The following is a 17379-nucleotide window of genomic DNA, read 5'->3' on the forward strand; positions in this document are numbered from 1 at the left end:
TTTGAAAGTTCAACTCGACGATGAGGTGTAAAAGAAGAAGATGGGTTGACACAATATGTACAGCAAGTACGCAGTGTACCGTCGTCCTCTTTTTGGACTGCTTCTTGTATGCTTCTGCACAACTGGATGGGATGATACTGGGAAAAAGAAAGAGAATCGCGTACACAGAAATCTTACGGACTCATTGTTCCGCCAAACGTGTTGCTTCTTTCGAAGTTCCCCTCTACACGCGCACCAGTCTTAGTGTTTCGACGAAGTACAATGTAAATACTTCCGTATGTGCCGCGATGTCACTACGTACCGGGGGGGCATCATCAATGGATGTTGGGAGAATAGCTCGAGGCACTCGGTGCCCCGACGGCCGGAACTCAACTGTCGGAGCTCGGCGAGCCCATGTCCATAGACGGCATCGAGGGAGAGAACTTTCGGAGCTCGGCTGTTTGGTGGCGAGTCGCTCCCCCGGGGAGTCTTCATGGGCGATGTCGCGATTGGGGCCTAAACTGCTGTCAGGACGAGTACCGACTCATTGGCTCTATGCAATCTATTGAGTAGTCCCCGATGTCCTAAACTCAACAGCGCTATTTGCCCACAAATTGTCCGTGGTTGGGAGCCCATTGTACGGTATGTATGGTCACAACTTTACAGAATGTCAGGCCATAGTACGAGTTACCTACCTACTGGGTACTCCGGAAAGCCTGTCCGGAGGCAAAGAAACAACGAGCGACTGAAAATCGGATGGCGAATACTCCATGTACGGAGTATGACACGGAGTACCTAATCTGCAATTCCCATTTGGATGGTGACACGCCATGCTGCTCACATCCACGCGAACAACAGTGCACCAAGAGCTAGCCCGACGCACCCCTTTGTCGCTCGGTCGTCGCGGCATTCGCGATCATTCAGTGGCAATGTGAATCATTCGTCTACGGCCCATGAACATGAAAGAGAAACAAACATGAGGCTGAAAGCCAGCGTCAGGTTCGTGGCAACTATATTTTACACTCTCTGTTTCCATCGAGATCTATGGACGCTATAAAGATACCCTGGTTTATACCAACCGATACCTCGTGTTGTCGAGGCGGAATGAACAAATCAAATCGTGATGATCAAGATTTGGCAGGGCCAAACTCGAATGGGTAATTGATCATGCCAGTTTCCGCATAGTACTGCTCCCACAGGGCAATCAGTTCGGCCATGATGTCTGGACGCTTGGCCGATAAGTCGTCTGTTTCTCCCTGGTCCTCACCGAGGTTGTAAAGCTCCCATTTGCTGTCGCCCCGGGGCGCGTGCATCCACACGGCCTTCCAGGGCCCTCGTCGGATGGCTTGCAGACCGACAAGCTCCCATCCGTGGACGTGAGTGTCCTCGCCGTGGACTGAGGTCTTTGTGAAATCCGACGACGACAGATGAGATACCCAGCTCTTCCCCCGCACCGGCACGATTTCACGCCCGTGGAACTCCTTGCCGGGGTGTTTGATATCGGCCAGCTCGAGAATCGTCGGGAGAAAGTCCATGACAGTCGTGAAAGAATGCGTGACGGAGTTGGGTGTGGCTTTGAACCCGGGGTACCGTACGATGCACGGACAGCGGATCCCACCCTCGGTCGGCCAACATTTCCAGCCTCTGCTGGGGGCGGTGGCTGCACTGGCCCACCGGGGGCCGTACCACACGAAACTGTCTTTGTGGCCGATGTTTTCCAGACTGTTGTCGTAGTAGGTGTTTATGATATCCGACATCATGGTACCGTCACCCATGGCCTGAAGCGCTTCCATCATCAAGCCTTCGGCGCCATTGTCAGAGATAAAGGTCACAAAGGTGTTGTCGAGCTCGCCGGTCTCCTCCAGATAAGAAATGACCTCTCCCACTCCCTTGTCAATCTCCTCGACCATGGCCGCATATACCTCCATCTTTCGTGCGGACTCCGCCCGCTGGAGGTCGGTGAGCTCCTCCCATTCAGGTCCGATGTGACCTTCTGGTTTCGCGGGAATGACATTTGCCTGCACCAGACCAAGGTCGATGAGCCGCTTTACACGTTTCTCGCTCAGCCTTGAAGGGCCGTCGTCATAAAAGCCCTTGTATTTGGCAGTGGTCTCGTCCGGTGCTTGTAGAGGCCAGTGAGGAGCCAAGTACGCCAAATAAGCCAAGAAAGGCTTCGCCTTCTCCTCCTCAGTCCTGTTCTTCAAGAATTCCATCATTCTTTTGGTGGTGTAGGGAGTACTGTAGAAATCTTCCGGAATCTCCGTTTTCCGGTCGATATATCGGTCATTCTCCATCCACAATTGTCCTCGCCACGGCAGTTTGTATTTTGGGTCGTCGAATTGTGGCTCATAGTTGTAGTGGTTGCCGCTGCCGGCAAGAAAGCTGAAGACCTTCTCGAATCCTCTGGCATGAGGACTGTGCTCCTTCTTCATCCCCAGGTGCCACTTACCACTCATTACGGTATGGTAGCCGGCGTCCTTCAAGATCTCTGGCAGAGCGGCCACGCGAAAATTGAGGTATCCCTCGTACCCGGGTTTCCCTTCAAACGTGGCGGGATGCTCCCTCATGTGTTCGGCCAATTGACCCAAGCCGGCGATATGGTTGTCAGTGCCTGACATCAACATTGCACGCGTTGGGGAGCACGCTGGAGCAGTGTGGAAGTTTGTCATTCGAATCCCTGAGTCTGCAAGACGCTGCAGGTTGGGAGTCGTTATTTCACCCCCATAGGGTGAGGTATCTGAGAATCCCAGATCATCGGCCACGATGATGAGGAAGTTGGGCTTCTTCGCCGTCATCCTTTCTCTTTTCGTGTTGACTGGTGTTGAGTTTCAAGACGTTGTTATTGTTTCTGTTTCCCGTGCTGACCTTGTGTTTGACCTATTTACGCCGAGTCCAAATCTCAAGTCGATACCGAATATGATGGTTTAATACATAGACCATTGCTTATAAGGCGATTCGAGCACTCGGTAAAAAGGTGGCTCATAAATCATTTTTCAATGGCCACGCAAAAAGCCCGACGAGGTGTAAATCAACATTCGGCGGTCGCTTCTCCATCGGACCTCGCTACGCACGGAGCTCGCCAGGTCAGGATTGCATGGATACCGGGGTGTCCATTCACGACCGTCCCACGGGACACCCGAAATCCATTGAGGAGGCCCTCGATCCCCAGGTTCTGGACCAACCCAACCCAACCTCAAATCACCTTTCTTTCCGCTTCTTCACCTATTTTGTGGGGGGTGGTAACTCCGTACTTTAATCGACCTGGTTTTTCTGTGGTCAAAGCCGCCCGTCACAAGCGAAAAAGATATTGCCAGCCGAGTGGGAAGCGGGCACGGGAGAAAAGACGAACTCTCGCTAAGAAATCAATCGCTTGATCTTTCATGCTGCTCAAGAAGATATAAAAAGGGTCGACCTCAAACCGCCGTCTTCCCATCAGTCCATACCACCAGGCACTCAGAAAGCTGCTTCTTCCACCTACGCACGCACGCCCTTTTCTCTCTTCCCTCTTCCCTCTTCCCTCTTTCCTCGGCCAACGACCATCCACAAATATGGGTGTCGATGCTGCTATCCCCAATGATGGCCCTACTGGTCTCTCAACAGGCGAGAGCGGGTCTCTGCGCAGTCGTCTGCGCCAGTTCACTCCCAAGCTGGTTTTTATGATGATTGTCCTATCCCTGGCGGCCTTCAACTTTGGTTACGACCAGGGAAACTTCTCTGGTCTTCAAGCTCTTGATTGTAAGATTACTTCCTGGCTTGTGCCACAATCTCCGATGCTCTCCCTCTCTGTCTGCAGCAAAATACTGACACTCATGTCTGTGTGCTCCTTTAGCTTTTGAGAAACGCTTTGGAAAGTATCATGCAAAGAAGAAGAACTATCTGCTCCCATCCTACCTACAATCCATCATGACTTCCACTCCATACCGTGAGTCTTTTTTCCCCCTATTCAGCGACCATCATCGTCAGAACATCTCATCTTGGTCGCGAAAACCTGCGCACCCTGATATTCACTGGCATTTTGTTTGCGATGGTTCCAACAAAACTGACTGGGACTCGTCGATAGTGGGAAAACTTCTGGGAACGTGGACTTGTGCTCCCCTCATGGAGCGTCTCGGGAGGAAGAAGATGATGGCAGTCATCATCGGGCTCTCCTATCTCGGCGCCGCTCTCGAGATCTCCGCAGCCAGCCCGGCCCAGTTCACCGTCGGACGGATCGTCTGCTTCTACATGGCCGGCTTCACCGTCCAACTGGTCCCTATCTACCTCGCAGAGTGTGCACCTCCCGGTCTCCGTGGATTCATCGGCAGTCAAGTCCAATTCCAGATCAACTTTGCCATCCTCGTGGCCGCGCTGGTGAACTTGGGCGTGTCGCACTTGCACCACCCAATCCAGTGGCGAGTCACCATCATGGTCCAATTCGCCATGCCGACGATGATGCTTCTCTGTTTCCCCTGGTTGGTCGAATCGCCCAGATGGTAAAGTTGATTCCCAATACTTCGTTTCTCTTTCAATGTCACTGACTTTTTTTGGCCAACTAGGCTGATCGGTCGAGGACGAAACGAGGACGCTGTAAAATCTCTTCGGTTCCTGCGCCATGGAGATGTCCCTACAGAGGTTCTCGAGAGAGAAGCTGCGTTTATCGGGTCACTGCACAACAACGAAGGAAAAGGTAGATGGCAGGAACTGTTCACTGGCACTAACCGGGTAAGCAAGAGAGACAACCCAGACCCTCGTCTGACCTTGGAGCGTCTTTACTGACTGCGATGAACAGAGGAGAACGTTGATCGCTTGCTTCGTCATGTTTGGCCAACAAATCACCGGACAGGTCTTTGCTTCTCAGTACGGAACCATCTTCTACAAGACCCAAGGAGTCGCCCACCCTTTCATCATGCAGGTCATTCAGACTCTTGTCGGCCTGGCCTGCATGTTTGGCACCTCCCTGATCATCGATTCGTTCGGCAGACGGAGCGTCCTCTTGACGGGCGCCACGGGTCAAGCCGTCTTCATGCTGTGCCTGGGCGGCGTCGGACTCATCCGCCACCCGACGGGCTCGGTCAAGAATCTCATGGTGGCCTTCATCATCCTGGACGCCGTCTCTTACAACGTCTCGTGGGCCCCCCTTTCCTACATCACCATCGGCGAGGTTTCCACCCAACGCCTGCGAGAAAAGACCGCCATGGTGGCGGTCTCGGTCTCCATCGTCACCGTCTTCGTGACCTCCTTCACCCTCCCTTACCTCATGAACGCCGACTACGCCAACCTGGGCCCCAAGGTCGGCTTCATCTACGGCAGTCTGGCCACCTGCATGGCCCTCGCCGCCTACTTTGTCGTCCCCGAACTCAAAGGTCGGACTCTGGACGAGATCGACGAGCTCTTTGAACAGCGCATCGGATCTCGCAAGTTTAAAAAGGCCGTCGTCGCGTCCACCGATTTCGAGAGGCCAGAAATCGAGGTCTTGAAGGGCACCGCCACCGCTACGGAGGTCGAGCAGGTCGGAGGACCTGCCGCTGCTGCACCCAGATAAGCCTTCGGTGTTTTGCGTTTTGGCAGTACATAACTTGTCTAGGGTTCATAAAGAAATCTCCCAACAAAATTTCTTTGGGAAATCAATCATGTTGATATCCAAGACGTGGGAAGGATGTGAGGAGAAGCTAGCAAGCAATTCGACACCCGTGTTTCCGACCAGACACAAAACAAAGCAATCCATTGAGAGTGGTGCCTACTCCATAGAGTGGTAGTAGTAGTAGTACTATAGTGCACAAGCAGAAGAAGTGTTGTCAAATAAAGCAATGGGTTTATTGGAGACCAGTATTTGTTATGAGATATCATTGATACGTCTCACCATCTCACCTAATAATTCTGTCAACTCATCGCTGTAAAGTGTGACTGTCAGCAAGTATATATTACATCCCTGGGGATTACAGCGTAAGTAACCCGACTGGTCAGTAATTACTGTCAATACATGATATACTCTTTGTGGGCTTTTTACCAGTCGCCATGATTGAGTGACTTGTCTCGTCTGGAAAATTTCAGCCTTGCCCCGCGCGCATTCACCATCCTCATTCATTCATTTCTCCTAGGTATTCAGCTTACTTTGTTTTCGTACCACGCAATTATGGACAGAGTAAAAGAACAAGACTCCCGGGGAACTCGTAATTCTTATCAAGCAAAAAAATTCAGTCAAGAATCCAAAATGTTTCAATAATAAGCTTGTATAGAATTGAATTTAAACAGGCAAACAGTTATAGAAAACGGACCAAATGCAGCAAATTCAATGGCTGACTCGAAGCGGCCAATCTGTACAAAAAAACCCATCATCAATATGTGACCCCCTACTCTCCCTCGCGCTCTCTCATTCTCTCTCTTTTCCCACCCTCCCCGACCCCATTCCAATCCCCATTCCCAATCCGTCCTCGTCCGACACTGTCAAGACAGAGTATCTGGCCTCGGGCCTCGGACCTTTTCCCCTTTCCCCCCAGTTGCGTGATGTGACCATTACTCATGACCGAAAACGAAGAGAAGAAAAGATTTTCGGGATTTGTCGAGACGGGAAAGAAATAGTCGTCCATTCCAAACCGCTCCCGGCGGTGGATAATCGTCTTTGTTGAGCTAGCCTGACAAGTCCAGAAGAATCGACCCTCAAGCCCACCCTCGTGGTGGTGCTCTCTACACATGTTCCTTGAATCCATCCTCCTTCCCTCGCAATGCAACAATTTGTTCAACCAGATTCAAACATAGTCGAATGGGACAAGCAACAACAAAAACATTCAAGGAAATTCGTCAGCCGTGAAACGATCGTGAGGGAGGAAGTCGGTGGCGAGAAAAAAAAAGAGTATCAATGCAAGGGATAGTCAGGAGTAGTTTAAACCACTACCTGATGTGCAATAATGGAAAAGAGTGCGCGTAGCTGTCCGCTTTCAAGGACAAGAGTATCAAAACTTCCTCCCCGTCTCTGATGGTCCTGCCTTCCAATCGCTATTTCTTCACGGTGAGGTGATCAACAATCTAGATTTCTTGGTGGTGGCTGGGTTGATGTAGAGGAGCGAGCGAGCGGCTCATGACAAGACAAAGATACTGTCAATTGTCACATCGGCCAACGACCGGTCTCAGTCACACCCTCCCTTCTTCCCTCTGGTTATTTTTTTTTCCGGTGTCGGGCCCATCGAGGACTTTATTCGCAGAATCGAGACAACATGCAATCTGAAATGACAGTGGAAAAGGTGTTGCTCTAAACAATCGAGTGGTCAACTGCTCGCAATTTCAATCTTTGGCCAACAGTGGTGATGGCAACAAGATCGCAACACTTCTGGCGTATTCGGTGGTAGTACTTTGGTCGGTTGGTATGACAAGGCATAACCTGGCGTGAGCCCATATCTCTCTGAAGGTTCGTAGTCGATGAACAAAGGAAAGCAATGAAGATTATCCTAGCAAGACCAATGAGGTCCAAATAAAGAAAAGGCCTCCGATCTTGCCGAGACCATGAACCCGTCCACAACCTGAACAACGCTTGCTAACATGGCAATCCTCAAATGCAAGACAAAAGAGACTGAGAAAGAGAAGAGGTAGCACGGTGGAATCAATTCCAGTGCTAACCCAAATCCTCCTCGCCCTCATCCTCCTCTTCGTCCTCTGCACTTTCGCCGCTGATCTTTGACTTCTTGACTGGTGTTTCATTGTCATCAGGTCCAGCTTTCCTCTTGGTACCGGAATTTGTGTTCTCGACCTTCTTGGTGGTTGCAGGGGTGCCGTTGGGACCCGCCTCACCCTTTTCCAGTGCAGCAACTTCGTCGGCTGTCAAGAATCGGCCTCCGGGCCCACGAGGTCGTCGCATGGCATGGTTGTGACGGGATTCGTGGAGATACGGCTTGCGACCCTTTGATGTGAGGCGGAGTTGTTCTTCAAGCTTTTGTCGAGCAACGCGCCGTTTGAGGATGCGGTGGAACTGTTTGGCGTTGACGTACAAAGGCGATTCTTCGACTCCTCCCGCCACAATCTCTTCTGCGGGGGCTTGAACCGGTTGTTGTGGAGGTTGCATAGCCGGAGGTACAGATTGCCTGGGCATGTTATGGTTCATCACCGGTTGTGAAACTTGACCGTGGGGGCTGGTAATATGCTGGCTCATTCTTCTCTGTTGTCCCATCTGTGAGCCTTGAGGCATATTTACTCCGGATGATAGTGGAGGCATTTGTCCTGTCATGATGTTAGCAAAATCGCGTTTGACGCGCCGAGACGTTCGAGAATCTACTGACCAGATGCTGCTGCTGTTGCCATCGCAGCTGCCTGCGTGGGAGATATACCATATCCCTGGGTCATCGCGGGACCCATTCCATATTGGTAACCCATCGATTGATGAGCGCCGCTTGCTGTTTGAGGTTGGTAATGGTTCTGGGTCTGCGATGGGAGGATGGGGGATGCTTGGTTGGGGTTGTGTTGTTGCAAGTGCGACTGACCACTGGAAGGAGACTGCAGAGTCCCGGGCCCTGCGCTCTGGGGCGAAGTTTGATACCCGCCCTGCAGGTGTGGATGTTGAGTATGCTGCTGATATTGCGGAGGATATTCCATGATGAATGTGAAGTCTGAGGAAGCTCAAGCTGTTCTCTCTGTTCTAGTCGCACGGCTGCGGAAAAAGAAGGTTGCGGCCCGTGGAGGGGACTTGCTGGCCGCCTCAATGTCGCGCGTGCGGGAAGACGCAGGACTCCGAAGACTAAGCGTGACGGTTGAGAGGAACAAGGCGTGAGGTGATGGCTGAAACGCGCTCTTTCGGGGGGGTATCGTGCTTTGAAAAGCAGCACAATGGTACCTAGGCACTCTGATAGGAGGGTCTAGGAGCGGTAGAATGGAGCCTGTGCCTTGCGTTAGCAGCTAGCGCAGTATTTACCGGTCACTGGACCTGCTCTCAAGCACCAATACTCACGATGACGGCTCGACGAGCAAGATTATGCAACGAGCGTTTGAGCAAGACGAAAGACTGACCACCTCTCCACTATATTGACGGAATCGAGTCAACAAATGAGGCGAAACTAGGTCGCTGATGATCTAGCAAGTGTCGTCAGCGGGCAGGATTCGCCTCGTTTTGGGCTACTTTGCAGCAACCTGAGCTGGGGTTGGCGTAGTGCTGCGCTTGATGATGTGTTGTCACTTCTTTTCCGCGTGGGCAGTGCGAAAGGGCAAAGTGTGGCGCGGGTTGACGATGCCTGATCCCAAGCTTTCCGGTTCGGCTGTGTGCCAGCTCTTGCGACGAAACTAAACCCACGGTCTCGGTGGACGAGAGTCGCGATGCTTCTGTTGACGTTTCTAGCAACCACTCGCTTTCCAGAAGCTTGAGACGCGCGCGCGCAGGTGGGATTGGATTGACTGAGTTGCGGCGGCGGCGAAGGTGAATGATTCGAGGGCGGAAAGGGCAGGTAAGCTGCGATTCGACTCCCGGGCTACGTAACAGCACAGAATGAATCAGTATTGGCCGTGAGTAGGGCAGCAATGACAACAGGAGCAGTTATTGGGGGAGTAGGTTGAGTGGGAATATTTAGATGGTGATAATTGGAGGCGACCGATGATGTGTTGGCAAGTCATGCAACTCACCTCTAGTCCGTGTCCCACAATGAAGCTGGACTGGGATCTATTCTTGTACGCGATTCTTGTTGGGATTGTTCTTTTGGCGACGTCAGATGTCTTTCGCGAGGGTTTGTTGCACGGTATGCAGCAACCACAATGGCCGGAGCTGATGTCGTTTCGGCTCTACAAATCGCGCGCCAAATCGCGGCAACGAGATGGACAATTTCTAAGTTTTGCGCGTTCCGATATGGCGTCGGCGAGATAGTCGCAAGCCGGTCGCAAAGAGAATTACCAGTATCCGTACGCGACTATGAAATGGTAGAAGAGAGTAGGGTGGTTGGAAGCGCTGGGTAGTTGAACACCGGGACCGGTTGGAGTTGGGAGTCGGTCGACCGGTGATGTGGGTGGAAGGGTGATTGTGTGTTAGCGGTGAGCAGCGGGAGATTTGCCGCAGATGGTGGGCTGCAGCGCTGGCAGTCGGACAGGGCTGGGATCAGATCAGAGCGAGCAGCAAAGCGGCGTTTGCCTGCTTTGGGCTGATCCGAGCTGATGAGATCACACCTAACAGCTCCTGTTGCAGGATTTTCCTGGCTTGATCTTCCAGTGTCGACGATGAAGGCGAGGCTCTACTGTCCAGGCGTCGTTGAACGGTCGCCGTCACTGATAGGTCGTGCTTGTTTACCAGGAACGTGGATCTGGTTGAAGAAGCAGTCGAATCAAGTCGAGCGCGAAGATCGAGCGAGGTGATTCGGCGACCAGCTTTGGTTGAAGGCTTGTTGGGGGCTGGTCACTGGTCGACAAGGCGGGAAGAGTGTCGCAATACGAAGCCCCCCACGTGAACCACAAGGGCACTGAGGTGAGGAACGTCTGAGTGGATGGAGGGCAAGAGGTAAGGTGAGGTGATTGGATAGGCAAGGAAAAGAAGTTGAAACGGTGGGCGATTGGGCGACGACAGAAAGGTGAAAGAAAAGAGGAAGAATGAGTGGACAGTGGGCGGACGGACAAATAGAAGAAGAGTTTTCGGCCTGGCGAGAATGATCTGACCGTTTGACCGTGCCCTTTCGTAATTTACTTGGGTTGTTGGCCTTGATGGAGACGCTCGGCAGTGAGAATGACGGGCAGCAGACGCCAGGCAGAAAGAAGAAAAGAGTCGACAAGGGTCGTTCGCCTGGTGCCCTCACAAAAAGTGAAAAGTGCTTTTTCCCTACTCCGTATTCGTACTTCGCTTCTGTTTGCTCGACCGGCAGCTGCGACTACGAGTGCGCGCTACGACTTACTACTACTACGACTACGACCAACCACCTCCAGTCCTCGTGACTCAGGTTGGCTAAACCACTTTGGGCTCTGACTAATCGCACTACTTTCCGCGATGGAGTACCGCCCATACTTTACGGTGCACAACTCGTACTGCGCACCTTACACGTACGTCCATCATCACTTCTGTCGTGCTTTGAAAGCATCGGTGATGTTATTGATCGTTAGCTGTTTGCAGTACCTAGGTAGGTCGGCGATCGTATGCATCAACGCGTGAATGTGTCATGAAAATTGCGCCGGCGGAGACGAGGATTCGCAATGTCAGTGCGTTTCAATATCTGTATGAACCAGCTCGTATCCGTACTCCGTTCTGTAAACAAAATGGAACTTCGATCCACGTCACGTGTTTGTTGTTATTTTTCCATCCGTCCAGCTCCTTCTCAACTGCGCCCACATGCCGGACCTCACCGTGAACTTGTATCCCATATTGGACTCCTCCTACTCGTACGAATGTCCGCATCCCTTCCCCGTATCCGTACGGACCAACACAATCAATCCTTTCCGCGCCCCTCCGATCAGAATTGCTGTAGGATCATCAAGAGAATGTTCTTCACCTCCGCACTGTGTAACGTCCTCGTTCCCTCGGCCCTTTTTCACTCACCATCTCGGTAGTGCGAGTCGGTGGGCATGCAGGGTAGCAATGCAGAAGCTCATTCATCTCTAGCCGAAGCTTTGCCCTGCGACTGGACTTGATACTCCGTATAGCCACCTCCGCTCCAACCTCCACGCTCAAACAGGTCACCGGCTCCGAAGCCGGATTGGTGAGTTCTCACCCATGCTCGTCAGTCCTCAACCTCGTCGAGAGGTGGAATGACGGCTAGTCACACGAGCAAAAGCGTCCATGGGTTCTCGCTTCTGCAACCCCTCGCACGAATAGTACTCCGTTCTGCCTCATCACATCTGTAACCTGACAAACGTCGTCGCGACAATCTTTTAACGCCATGTCGCGGACACCAATCAAATCTCCCATCACCAAGGAAAGCCATCCTACCCGCTGCCTTTCTTCCGTCACCTTCCAATGAGAGCGGTGAACGACCCATTGACCCTTTCTATTCGTCGCTTTCCCGAAAATCATGAGACACTTTGCTACCTCTGCCTCCCTGCCTTACCGCTGACTGAGGCTGCGCAGCAAGAAAGAGTTTCCTAACACGTAAGTCATCACCATGTTGACGCGTTTCATCCATCAATCTCACGTACAAGGCGGGAAATGAGGGTAAAGTTGGGTCCAAGTAATCTCCATTCGGCCTCGAGAACGTGCTTCAAGCCTGACCGTTGTGTCTACAGCGTACTGTACGGGGTATTCTATATTCTAGTAGACCTTTCTTCGTGACTAGGGATACTTGCTGCTTGTCCCATCCAAACCAGCGCTCCAACTCTGAGGCCGCGGTCCTCGGTGTCAAGGAACAGACCCCGTCTGCACGTTCAATCGCTGACGGCCCGTTAAACGAGTATTGGCTTCTTTTGTGCATGCCCTCAATCACTCAAAACCATCCTAAGCATGGCCAGGAAAGGTTCTCTCATCTTCAGCACCTCTGAGACCTCCGGCTTGACGGGCTCACCCGCAGTGCGCCTCAAACGGTCTTGTGCTTTTTTCCTTCTGCGTCGCTCGGCTTGAATCGGATCCAGATCGTCATCGAGCTCTTCGTCATCTGTATCCCCCTCGTCTTCTTCGTCTGAAATTTTCAAATCCATGAGATCGGCCTAGACGGCTGTCAGCTAGTAGCTCATCACTGTATGAGCGTACCCCTTACCTCGTGCAAACCAAAGTCACTACTTCTGAATGCCGACACCCCCGGCGCGCCGTCGGAGGATCCCGTGCCCTCAGCGGCCATCTTCTGCCTTGTCTTATCGCTATGCCACTTTTTGCGGTCCTCCTGCCACTTGATCAATGCATCGATTTCCGCAATGCAGACCTCTTTGTCAATCACGCTCATATCCAGAGCGCCCTGGAATATGGCGTTCATGTCTAATTTGCCACCTTGAGGCCCTTTTCTTAGGAACTCCAGAATTCCTTCGATCCATCCCATTAACGCTGTAAAGAGGCCGTTGTCATGGATATGAACTTCGTGTATAAACTTGTACAAGTTGTGCTCATGCCGAGCACACAGATCAATGAACATCTGCACCGTCTGATTGGGGTCAGCCGAGACATCTTGTCGCTGGGCCACTTCTACGGTCTTGATCACATCGTCAGCGAATTGGGCAAAGTCCGTGATGCTGCTGTAAACATTTGCAGATTTGTAAACACGGATCAACGGTTCGTAGAAGATGGTAAAGAGGTCTCGGAATAATTGCAGCGTAGTGGGTTCTTCGATCATGGCCGCCATCATTGCTTTGTCTCGCTGACGAGTCATCAGCTTCAGCAGCTGTTTCAGTTGAGAAAACATCTCAGCCCCTTGCTTGAGCTCCTCGTCGTCGTTTTCGACCGCGCTGTTCCAGGCGACCCAGGCGTTATACACCCGCTGTATTTGTGGAGGCGTTAATTCGGGGTTAAACTCTTCTGATCGCAGGATAGACACAACAAGATCGATATTTTCGCTTTGAGCCTCGTCTCGTACAGCATTCTTCGTTTCTTCTGAGGATTCCACGAATGCTTTCAACTTGTTGGTTAACACAGGATCTGCAATCTTCCCTACCAGGTCATCAATCGATCTTTGAAATTGTCGGATGCCATCTGCGAGTGCCTGCGCGAATATCCGTTGCAGGAGTGACTTGGTCCCAAAAGGTTGTGCAAGAAACAAGTCTAGGACACCAGACATGACAGCAGCAGGATTCGCAATGCGTATCACATTTTTGAGCACCGTGTACGGTACCAATGAATGTATTCGGCGGGCTTGAGCGAAGAGCTCAGGCGAGTTGTCCTCGGCTAGGAACAGGTGGTAGATGGTGGCAGCGACCTCAATCCTCAACCATTCTGCGAACTTTTTATACTCGGGACTCAGGTCCTCGAGTTTTTCCTTGTTCCGGATCTCGGCGAATAGCTTTGTCAACCCATTTCTTTCCACGATGTCCCTCCGAAACTTTTCCATGTAGCTATCAAGCTCAGCAGCTCGTTTCCTGGCGATCTCGTAGAACTGTTTCTGTTCTTCCAATCGTCGTGCGTCCATGTCCTTCCGTCTTGAAACATCTTCAAGCTCCTCTTCATTGAGGGCGATAGGTTGAGAGCTAAAGAAGTCGGCGACAGACTTGGACTCAGCGAACTGGGGATTCTGCAGCATCGTTCTTAAGAAGGCTCGGAGTGAAACACGCTGGTCTTCGCGATGCAACCGAATGGGTTGTGGACTTGGCTCCCTGGACAGACTAGGTCGCGGGGATGTTTTCCGTTTGGGCGTGCCTGTGCCAGAACCCGCAGTAAGGCTCAAGGAAGACTTGAGACGTCTGTGGGTAGGGGTATACATGCGGCCCGAGTCCTCCATGAGAGACGCCTGTGTGGATACTGACGAAACAGACGAGGCATCGTCGTCTGCCCCAGGCATCAACGAAGACATGGTAGAGCTTTTGTTCTTCCTGGGCAACGGGGGTAGCATCTTTCCCGGCATTTCCCTACGCAAATTCTTGTGGAGTTTGACAAAATCCCCGTACCGCCTACCAACATATCTCTCCGGTTCGTCGGCCTTCTTGACGCGGATCAGGAATTCTGCATGTTGGTGATAGCGAACTGTCCTCTTTACAGATGTGATTCTGACCGCGGCAACATTGACGTCCCAGCCATTGATGTAATTTCCCTCGGGCTGATTCACGACCAGACCTTGCTCATTTGCGCCTCGGTCCACCACCTCCATCTCTGCAAACCGTATTCTTTCTTCGTAGCCAGAAGCAGTGGGTATGCCAGATACCATCATCAGCTCAACCAGCTTCTCTGATTTCTTTGCCAGCTTCCTCCTCTTTGTTTCTTCTAATCTGTCTTCCGAGGAGGAGATGTACTTGCTCGCAAAGGACTCGAGGAATACTTGCAGCTTGTCTTGCCAGAACTCCTTTTCTCGTGCCTGGTTCAGAAAAGGAAACTTTCGCACATGGTTGACAAAAATGTAACGGAGCAGAGGCAACTCTGACTCCATGGGAGAGACCTCGCCATATTCTGAGCGGAAGGGAGCACCGAAACGTTGAAGGGCTGTGGGACTGTTGAGTTCCTGAATTTCAGCATGTACTTGTCTCGAAATGAGTTCTCGCTTCAGATAGTGTTCTTGTTTGCCTGTCAAGATTTGTCCTGAAGGAGGTTGAGAGTCTTGCGTCGACTGCGCCCGCTCGACGGTGATCTGGGGCACTTTGGCGTTTCCATTGACCTCAGGCGCAGTCTCGAATCTTTCAAGAGTCGGGCCTTGCGTTGCCATATTGGAGGATAGTGTTGCAGAAGCCTCCTCAAGGGATGGGACGGAGAAGTAGACTCAGTATAAAAGAAAGAATGTGGTGACGCTGGTGCAGGTACAGTAACGGGCAGGACAAGGCAGATCCCCCATTCCTAGATTCTTGGTCAAACTGAGATTCCCTAGACTCCGTCGGGCTCAGCAAGGATCTGAGTCTTGAAGACCAAACAAATGACTGTTCATGATCTAGTTCAGTGCCACACAACAGTCAAGCGTGGCTGAAAACGCATCCATGGAGTCGATAAACTTGAATATTGGAGGTGACGATTGACGCAAATGACTGCGTCATGGGGCTGGAGGCTGGTGAGCGCAGCAGCAGCATTGACGCCTAGCGAGCCTAGTGAGTCTTGTCGCCTAAGAAGCCTAAATGAAAAGCCGCTAATAGTGATCACTAGGTGCTTCAGGGGCCCATATATCTCCCCAACACGGGTATTACCTGCGATCCAGGGCGCAGGAGGGGCTTCAGGCAAACCAGAGTGTCCCCTTATTCGTCTCACAGGGGCTTGCAACAGCGGAGAGCGGGAGGGATCCAAGAGTTGGCCAGGCGTTTTGTTCGGCACGCTTCCCGCAGCTGACGACGACAATTTGCTTGGACCAAAGCCCTCGGGACTAAAGGTATTTTTGTCACCAAACGACCAATGTGGAAATATTAGACTTGAGCATACGCAAGACAGCAAGCATCATTCTATACAAAGTTCGCTCACAGAACATACACCAACTTTTGCCCGCTGACTTTGTCGTGCCTCATGAGATCGAGACCCTCGAAAACATTCTCAAGTCCTTTTCCCACCTTGGGCGGATGAACCTTCACCCGACCTTGTTGCAACATAGGTTCGACCTCTGCAAGCCATGTCTTCATAAACTCAAAATCTTCTGTGGTGTCTGGTATATCCCAAACCCATTTCTTGATCGGTTCACCTGCTGCGGTATATCCTAGAGAGACGGTGGTCTTAACGTCGTTCCGGGGAGACTTGACCACCAGGAGAGTGCCGTATATGCCGCCGGCTGGACCGATTGCGTCCGTACAGATCTGAGCTGTGTTGGTCAACGAGATCGTATCCCACACATACTTGAGGTTGTTGTTGGTGTACTCTCTGATTTTCTTCGCACATTCCGGGTCGTTATAGTCGAACGCTTCTGCTGCTCCTAAGGATTTGACGAGGCCAAAATTTCGCGGAGAGCAAGTGGTGATTGGTGTGTACCCAGCCCTTGTGTCTCAGTTAACTCTCTTGGTCCGGGAATATGTGAATCGAGCGAAGACTTACATTTTGACAAATTGAATACCTAGACTTCCCGTGGCAGAACTGCCTCCATATATCAGGATATACTCACCTTTGCTGTTGGGCTTGCTGGGAAGGTCCAAGCCCATCTGCTGGAAAAGCCCTTGGCCACAAGTGACGATCCCTACGCCCAAGGTGGATGCTTCTTCGAAGGACATGCTGTCTGGGATACGCATTTGGATGTCTGCCTTGACCGCGATGCGTTCCGCAAAGGCACCATCTTCAGACTCTCTGTCATTTCCTCCATGAACAAAGCCACAAATGCGATCACCGACTTTCCAGGCCTTTGAGTAGCCGGTACCTGTCTCTGCGACCACTCCAGCGTAATCACATCCGCTTAGGCAATTTTTCGTATTGGTGTAGTCGATATGCTTCCAGTCTGTCGGATTCAGCGCGACAGCCTTGACATCGACAAGAAGATAACCGGGTCGAGGCTTAGGATATGGTCGATCAGTGACCAGCGATGCCTTGCCGGGCTCGCCCTGCATCACAATGGCCTTCATGATGGCAGTATCGCAGTGCTTGCAATGTTCGGGTGCTGCCAGTGTCGAGGTTCCTAGTGATATAGGATTGACGCAACAAGGCACAAGGATCAATATTCAAGTCAGGATGAAAAGCCGACTTTGGAAAGTGAATGGTGGAGACCGAGGTTGATGAATACTTATTGTGTCATTCTACGGAGCCGGTCCAGCATGGCCACGGAAACCTCGTACTTCATATATGTACGAGTATCAAGAAACTCAGCACACCGGACTCATACTCCACTCATACTTTGATATTCAGGCCAATGGCTGGTGAGTCTCTCCTCAACCTTCCGTGCATCGAAGTCCATCCGAGTCGGAGTGAACATGGAACGGGAACCCCGCCTTACTAATATAAGTACGGAGTATTAC

The 17379-nt window shown here is 51.7% G+C and overlaps 3 protein-coding genes across 4 annotated transcripts; all 3 read right to left on the reverse strand.

Annotated features, from left to right (window-relative positions):
- Positions 1 to 6172: 6172 nt before the first annotated feature.
- PV06_05449 lies at positions 6173 to 10569 on the reverse strand. Of its 2 annotated transcripts, XM_016406455.1 has the most exons (5): positions 9556 to 10569; positions 8891 to 9404; positions 8427 to 8819; positions 8226 to 8339; positions 6173 to 8166 (listed from the first exon to the last, which is right to left on the reverse strand). In XM_016406455.1, exons 3-5 carry the CDS (start codon positions 8536 to 8538, stop codon positions 7565 to 7567), a joined length of 828 nt encoding a protein of 275 aa, XP_016262059.1. In that variant the 5' UTR covers positions 8539 to 8819; positions 8891 to 9404; positions 9556 to 10569; the 3' UTR covers positions 6173 to 7564. The 2 variants fall into 2 exon arrangements, with proteins under 2 accessions (XP_016262059.1, XP_016262058.1); XM_016406454.1 differs by having other exon boundaries at positions 8226 to 8819.
- A 1431-nt stretch (positions 10570 to 12000) lies between these two features.
- On the reverse strand, positions 12001 to 15456 carry PV06_05450 (uncharacterized protein). The gene is made up of 2 exons (XM_016406456.1): positions 12594 to 15456; positions 12001 to 12543 (listed from the first exon to the last, which is right to left on the reverse strand). The coding sequence occupies exons 1-2, from the start codon at positions 15171 to 15173 to the stop codon at positions 12316 to 12318; spliced, it is 2808 nt and encodes a 935-aa protein (XP_016262060.1). The 5' UTR covers positions 15174 to 15456; the 3' UTR covers positions 12001 to 12315.
- A 450-nt stretch (positions 15457 to 15906) lies between these two features.
- PV06_05451 (uncharacterized protein) lies at positions 15907 to 17143 on the reverse strand (the record flags this gene model as incomplete). The annotated part of the gene is made up of 2 exons (XM_016406457.1): positions 16472 to 17143; positions 15907 to 16414 (listed from the first exon to the last, which is right to left on the reverse strand). Exons 1-2 carry the CDS (start codon positions 16987 to 16989, stop codon positions 15907 to 15909), a joined length of 1026 nt encoding a protein of 341 aa, XP_016262061.1. The 5' UTR covers positions 16990 to 17143.
- Positions 17144 to 17379: the final 236 nt, after the last annotated feature.

Source organism: Exophiala oligosperma (assembly GCF_000835515.1).
Source record: "Exophiala oligosperma strain CBS 72588 unplaced genomic scaffold supercont1.5, whole genome shotgun sequence".
In the NCBI taxonomy this organism is placed as follows: domain Eukaryota; kingdom Fungi; phylum Ascomycota; class Eurotiomycetes; order Chaetothyriales; family Herpotrichiellaceae; genus Exophiala; species Exophiala oligosperma.

Coding starts and splice junctions, on each gene's coding strand:
- PV06_05449 (XM_016406454.1), bottom strand. CDS start 8,538: ATGGAATATCCTCCGCAATATCAGCAGCATACTCAACATCCACACCTG. Junction 8,167..8,225: donor GGCAACAGCAGCAGCATCTG/GTCAGTAGATTC, acceptor ACATCATGACAG/GACAAATGCCTCCACTATCA.
- PV06_05450 (XM_016406456.1), bottom strand. CDS start 15,173: ATGGCAACGCAAGGCCCGACTCTTGAAAGATTCGAGACTGCGCCTGAG. Junction 12,544..12,593: donor GTGACTTTGGTTTGCACGAG/GTAAGGGGTACG, acceptor ACAGCCGTCTAG/GCCGATCTCATGGATTTGAA.